The following is a 7,698-nucleotide window of genomic DNA, read 5'->3' as shown; positions in this document are numbered from 1 at the left end:
ATAGAAATGTTTTTGTTTTAATATGCATTTGAAAACATGTTTTAAATCGATTTAAAACACATGAAACCTCACTGTGTTTTTAAAGATAGATGCGTTTTATGAGAACCCTACACGATTTGTTTAGGTTGATGGCACGTAGACTTCAAGAGTTTGTTGTAAATTTTCTTAAACATTGCTTCCTTGGCATCCTGCTTCCTTTAAATGTAATGCAATTCAGATTATATTATTTTTATGTAAACTTAGATGATTACTTGCAAAAATTGTTCATAGTTTTATTTTTATGTCTATGTATTAGATTTTTTTTTTCTTTTAGTTCAGATATATTTCTGTGATTTTTCTTCTCTCTGTTGAATTATATAATGTGATGTTTTTCATTTTTAAGGTTTATTTTGAAGTTTATGAAGTTTCAATCTGGTAATAGTAGAATCAAATTTGTTACATATTTTGCGATGTTAGTACTTGTATTAAAATGAATTATAAGGAGAACGATAGATCAAAACGGAGGGGAAGCTCCTACACGCTACCAAACCAAGTGGAGGGTTTTCCCCCTTTTCTGTAAATTTGAAATCCAACTCGTGCTTGCATTGAGAAATGTGAAAATTATCAAAAATATGAAAATAATAATATTGATGGAAAGAGGAGAATCGTTAATGTGAATGCCTTGAAAACACCTTGTAGAAGGAAAGTCTTATATTGTGCTATTGTGGAGCGTATGATGAATTTGGATTTAAAATATGCCTTACTCTCTCCTTGCAGATATGTCTATTTAATCACTAAAAAACAAATATATAAATATATATATATAAATGTTGCTTATTTCATGGATATTCTTTTTTTGATTTCTCAACTGCGCGATAAAACCTGTATGCCATTCTTTGGTACGTAGAAAAGTCTTAGTCGATTGACTGTATTGTGTATCTTATATATTAGCTGAATAATTGAAAAAAAAAGAAAAAGAAAAAAAGTAACAGTGCGTGTCTGTGGAAATTGCGAAAAATGTGTTTGAGGTCACAAAACAGAAAAAAATGAAGAAAAAGTGGTTAAAATGCATTCTTTGTGATTGACATGAATAAATGTGCTTATTTCTTTTCTGTGCCAAACCGTATGAAAAAATGAAAACAAATATACCAATATATCTTACAGTCTATAGTATGATATTGAAAAATAAAACATCGTCTAATGGCGCTTACATAGCCAGAAATACTTGAAATGTTTTGGTTTTATTCTGTCAAGAAGTGGATGGTGTCTGTAAAAAGTTTTGATGAGGATATTTGTGTTTGTGACGATTGTGATTACAATAATTACCTGTATAATTATGATTATGTTGGTGGTAGTGATGACTGTGATGATTGTGGTTGATTATGACGATGATTTATTAAATATACTGATGTTGATTAACATACGATTAACCCTTAAAAGACTGGGCTATTTGAAACGGGGGGAGGGGCATGATGGCCCCCTTCTGATATCTCGGCTGCCATTCGCACAATCGCGCCGAAATTAGATACGCACTTTCTTTACCACATACTACAAGCTAGTATAAAACATTCTGAAAATACTTATTTTTTATTTATTATAAATAAAATATGCAAATTTATTCAAGAAAAACATTATTTGCATATTTCACACCCAGTTTCACTTTTCAAATTTTCTTCTTTTTTTGCAGATGTCATCTTTGTACAGTAATCTAAAGGTTTCCACAAAGAAAAATTGCAAGTCACTTTTTTCCTTATGTATTTCTTTTTTTTATAATTTATGTATTTCCTTGTTTTTTTCAATGGAAATTATTAGACCATTTAAAAACTAAATTAAACCCTAAATTAAGCAGACCAATTAGAACGAAAAATATTAACCCTTTTATGAATTTCATTTCCCATAGACTTTGTACACAAAGTATAAAAATGAGCCATTTTTGGCATATTGTCTCATAAAAAGTCATGTGATGCACGATACTATACAATATGTCGCGAATTTGGTCTAAAAAGTTTTCAAAGAAAAAAAGTCATACAATTTTGCGACGCTATCTTTTTGCGTTTCAAAAATGTTGTTTTAATAACGTCATTGAAAAAAATAAAAATAGGGCTCATATTTTGGCACTTCATAATCTTTATAAATTTGACTATCATTTCACAAATGGCTTTTAAAGGGATGGTCCAGGCTAGAGATATTTAATAAATAGAATAAAATTCACAGAGCAAAATGCTGAAAATTTGATCAAAATCGGATAACAAATAGCAAAGTTATTGTATTTCAAAGATTTTGATTATTCTGGTGAAACAGTTCTATGCATGTCTTTATAATATTTATTAGGTGGGCTGATGATGTCATATCCCTACTTGTTCTTTTGTATTTTGTTATATGAAATTAGGTTTATTCAAATTTTTCTACCATGAACTAAAACAATTGGATTGACAACTGATAAAGTGCATTAGTTATTTCTTGCTACAACTTATTTCAATATAATGGAGACACATCACTTTATACACATGTATGAAAAATGAAACATTTATGATTTCATGTAATAACATAAGAAAAAGGAAAGTGGGGATATGACATCAGCCAACCTAATGATATTCATGACGATGTGCATATAACTGTTTTCACAACTTATTGATAAACTTTAAAATTCAATAACTTTGCTATTTGTTATCCGATTTTGATGAAATTTTCAGCATTTTGCTCTGTGAATTTGACTCAATTTATTTAGATATAAATATTTTCAGCCCGGACCATCCCTTTAATACAAAGCTGGCCCCAGAATAATATTACAAGAGACAAACACATACACTGTTAAGTAGGGTCAAGATGGAGATATACAAGTATCAACTCAAAATTTATTGTATGCTAAAAATCAAATCGACAATAAGGCATGTTTTTTCTTTACAAATAACATTCAAATATTCAATAACGGAAGGCTTACAATGCTTTCTTTACATTTACGCCTCACATAGGACTTGCAAATTTCTGTTTTAAAGAAAACATATACACAGAACATTACATCAGAGATGAAAAACACAGAACCAATTAAAATGGTGGATAGAAACACAAGCCAACATCTTTTCATGATCTCATGGGTAATCAAATGTCGTCAAGGGGCCTTGTTTCATTTAAGAGTTACAACTATTATAACTTTATCATTATGACACCTACAATGGAGACCTTGATTGTGATTGGCTGCTGAGTCTTGTTACCATGGTAGTGGTGCGCCATAATGGAGAAGTTACAACAGTTGTAACTCTTTATGAAATGGGGCCCCCGAACACTATTTAATTTTCAAAATGATAAAGTTTAATAAAAATAACACCTTTTTTTCATCTGGCCATAAATTATCTTTCTCAATTTAAGGTGTCTAACATCTTCTACTTTGTGTATCACATTAAAGGCAGCTTTAGATTTGAGATGCAACTACTGTTGTATATATGCTCTTTTAAAGCTACCCTACACGTATGTCTTGCACATGTGCATTTAAGTCTTTTCAAACAGATAAAGTTGCCTCGCAATGCTGCCAATATAATGGAACATCTACGTAACCACCAACCCCGACACATTAAAGTGAGAAATACAGAAAGACAGAAACTGAACAAAGGAACATTGCTGAGATTCCTATACGTAAGTACAAGCAAAGGGACATAGCGGCTGAATTGACTCTTTCTTTCACCAAACATCAGGACTGTCCTATTTAATAGGTACAGTTGGTAGGTATACATCTACAGGACTGATGAATAGACTACAAGGTTACAATGATACAGAAACTTAATAACACAAGTTGAATTACAGAATGGATATGATAAACTTAATAATGCAATGATGCAATGATAACAAGATAATGTCATAAAACTGATCTTGATCGATCTAAAATTATGTTTAAAGTCTTGGATAGATTAAGTCCACATTGTAACAGCAGTTGATACATACAAGGTATAAATTTTGAGAAGTTGGAACTGGTCAAGGAAGGGCAGATTGCCTATTTTCTAAAGATTTACGATAAAGGTACATGTAAATACCATGGATACCTTCATTTTGATTGGCCGTCGAGCCAGGGATCCATGGTAACAGTTCTCTTTATTCACTGATCTCGTTATTGAAAACAAATGATCATAGATCAACAGAAGTTTTTATCAGGGAAATGGAGATCTTTCTCAACCACACTCCATCCAATCAACATACCAATCAGGGAGAAGTTGAATCAATAATTAATCATGATTAAATCGTTAATATTTTCATTTATCCGTGGTGATCAGCAAGGATTGGTTTCTCTTAATGATCAGAAAGGGAACTGAGAGAGTGTTTTGCATGAAATATTGAATTTGCAACAGATTATAGTTATTTTGAATCAATATTAATTAAAGCAAATAAAAAATTGTAAATTTCCATCTTTAATAACAAGGATTATGAGTGAAGTTTAGATTTAAGTTTGGCTTACAAGTGATTGCAAGAGTTCTTGTAAAAACCATAACCTATGAAATATCCAATGAATTCAGCTTTTGATGCTTCTTAAGTACAGAACCAGAAATAATATCCTTCTTATAAGATCAATTCTACTTTATAATGGCAAAAGAGAACAAGGAACATGTCCATCAAATTTGTGTTATTTCTATATTCATATTTTAGCTTGTGCACTGTTTTGGGTTGAACATAAATAATTCCACGAAACAATCCAATTTTGGATATCCATTAACATCAATCCAGAATAAGATGTAGCACAAGGGAACCCTATGGTCACATAACTTCATTACATGAATTCAAATGTTTCTTTTCGACTGCACCCTGATCATAGCTTTTGGATGATGCTGCTACTGTCGACGAGCAAGACGATGTCAGTGATCACGTTATTTGGTTTTTGACTCGTTTTCATCATTGTCCTTATCGTCTTCCTCTCCATCATCATTATCAATGTAATCATAAATGTCATCGTCCTCATCATCCTCCTCCTCTTCTTCTTCATCATATTCATCCTCATCCTCATAATCGTCGTCATCATCCTCGTAATCCTCTTCATCTTCCTCCTCCTCTTCTTCTGCTTCATGGGTTTCTGTCTTCAGTTCAATTTCATCTACAAAGAGCAAAATGAATCAGATGCAAAAAAAATGTTAATAGACATTCAGCAGCTTATCACATCATAATAAGGACATGTGAAATATACATACATCAGGGCACCGTCTTACAAAGAGTTACAATTGATCCAATCAATCGTAACTCTATGGAAATCCATCAGTGTCATAATTTTTTTCTACAGGAAATTTTGCAAAATGTCCTTTGTAAAAGCAGGCATGATATTCCCCTCTGAAAAAAAATCTGAAAAATAGCCAAGGGTCGCTACATCATTGACCAAGTCTGAGACGCCCTGGTTGGGGTTACAAGCTCTTGCATAGTAAAGAAATCAAAAGTGATTTTTCAAGGTCAGTCTGGATGATAGTTTTATCATTTGACTTAAAAAAGCAGTAAAAAACAACATGAGAATGTTCTTGGGCAAAGTTTTTCAAGTAAAAAAAAAAAATCTGAAAAAAAAAAACAATTTACAAAATTAAGTCGGGAGAATATCATGCCTGACAAAGGCATGCTAATTCACATGAAAATCATTTTTATCTCAAATGATTATGTAAACCCTAAATTTATACTGCATGCACAAGCATGGATGTATTTAAAAATCACCAAATAAGCACATTTGCACGAATAGATACAACCATGCATAACATAAAAACACTACTACAAAGATATCAAACAGGTTGTCAGTAGGATTATACATATTGCATGAAACAGCTACATTCATCTTTTAATTTTGATGACTTCTGTAATGTCATTGTTCAATTATCTGTGGACAGCGCCCCCCCTCCAAAAAATTCACTCAAAAAGCTTTAAAAATGTTTTTAAAAAAGAGAGAGAGAGAAATACATTCATGTATCTCCAAATCTGACTAGCAAGCAAGCAAGTGAGCACATAGCGTTAGCGGTTCAAAAGAGAAGATATAAAGCAAATTTGGGGGTAAAAATAGAGCAGGCAAAAATGCTCATAAACTACAAAATAAGATCTTAATCACATTCATTTCCACACAAGAGGGATGGCAATTTTTGAACATTCTGGAAAGACATGTTTCAATAATCTCTTTTGGCAACAAAAATGTATTTTCCATGGAATATGCACTACTTATTGCATGTAAGGGAAAAAGATCTAATATCTAATAATTTTCCTGAAAAAATTAAAAAAGAAAATTGCTTGATGATTAGTCATTTCCAGAGGTCCATTGGCCAAAGTGAAGTAAATATGGCCTTATTATATTAGTATGGAAGCCTCATTCTGGATATTTATATATATTTAGATTAATGGACTGATCGTCCGTCCATCCTAATTATCTACTTTGTTATTCATTCATGGAGCGTTGTGGCCCAGTGGATTAGTCTTCGGACTTTGAAACAGTGGGTCGTGGGTTCGAATCCCAGCCATGGCGTAATTTCCTTCGGCAAGAAATTTATCCACATTATGCTGCACTCGACCCAGGTGAGGTGAATGGGTACCCGGTAGGATTTATTCCTTGAATGCTTTAGCGCCTATATGGCTGCTCAGCTACAGCCGGGGTAATAATGATATACCAAGTATATTTCAGCGCCTTGAGCACATAATCAATGTGGATTTGGCGCTTTAGAAATACTCTATATTATTATTTACACAATAATTTTTTTTTGGGGGGGGGGTTGAAAACGAGGCACTTTCAAAGTAGGTCCAAGAGTTTTCTTAGAAGCAATCAGTATCAGAAGATGAAGAGAATCGTGGTTTCATTCCAGTGAACTAGAGAGGGATGATAATTGAATGTGGGAGACGTTAGGGAGCGATCACGAATGGAAGGAGATGATTTTATGAGGAGAGATGTAAGATCAAACAGTGGGTACAATGCCAGAGCAAGAAGAAGCAATTGAACAATGCAGAAGGGACATGCCTCGCAAGCCATGCTATGAAAACATGAAAATTGAGAGTTTGGATTTCCTCTCTGACTTAGCCTCACATTAGTCACCTTGGTTGGAGGCGGTTGCCTTGGCAACGTCGTCTCCTTGACCGGTAGACGAAGACGATGCGGTAGCTCCTTCATCCTGACTTCCCATCTGTTCATCTCGGAGTCTAATCTTTGCCTGAGCTTCCTCAAACATCTCCTTGAAGGATCCAGCAATGGTGGTATCTTTGAACTTGATAGCGAGCTGCTCTGAGACTGGTGTACCGTCGGCAGCATCCATGGCATGCCACACCCAGGCCCGGTCTGAACCAGACATTGGATGCAGTGACATGGTAGTGGTGATATAGTGGTTGGCGCAAACCTGTAAAATGGATGAAAACAGTGGTGGTTATCAAAGCAAAAAAACTAAACTTACTTGGTATAAGCCAGCAATGTTCGGCACCAAGACAGACAGAATCTAAATAGATTCTATGACATTTACTCTAGCATCAATCGCTCCAATATAAACTCCACACAGTAATCTAAATAACTTCAACCCTGGATTTGATACGATATCCTACCCTAACTCTAACCCTAAACCTAACAAAACCTTATTGCAACCCTAACCGTAACCTTACATCTTTGACTTAAATAAAGCCAGGAGCAATTGCCGCAGGAGCAAGTGTCTTGTCATCACCATACCTCAGAGGAAATAGAATATAGGAATAAGCGTAAACTGAGTTGTCAGAGATGAGCCAGCTGTAGACCACCAACGC

General features: G+C 33.9%; 1 protein-coding gene across 3 annotated transcripts in view; it reads right to left on the bottom strand.

Moving 5' to 3' along the window:
- Positions 1–2,814: 2,814 nt before the first annotated feature.
- LOC129279186 (RANBP2-like and GRIP domain-containing protein 8) overlaps positions 2,815–7,698 on the bottom strand; it is a 49,837-nt gene continuing 44,953 nt past the window's right edge. For 2 of the 3 annotated variants that reach the window (XM_064111650.1, XM_064111651.1), the window contains exons 37-38: positions 7,007–7,304; positions 2,815–5,053 (exon numbers count right to left, since the gene is read on the bottom strand). In XM_064111650.1, the coding sequence (XP_063967720.1) occupies positions 4,830–5,053; positions 7,007–7,304 (522 nt within the window). In that variant the 3' untranslated portion in view covers positions 2,815–4,829. Of the gene's footprint in view, positions 5,054–6,997; positions 7,305–7,698 lie in introns of all 3 variants that reach the window. The other variant, XM_064111652.1, reaches the window with a different exon arrangement.

The sequence above is a fragment of the Lytechinus pictus genome, chromosome 16 (genome assembly GCF_037042905.1).
Source record: "Lytechinus pictus isolate F3 Inbred chromosome 16, Lp3.0, whole genome shotgun sequence".
Classification (NCBI taxonomy): Eukaryota; Metazoa; Echinodermata; class Echinoidea; order Temnopleuroida; family Toxopneustidae; genus Lytechinus; species Lytechinus pictus.
The sequence above is the reverse complement of the archived record's forward strand: the minus strand, read 5'-3'. Positions and strand labels throughout refer to the sequence as shown.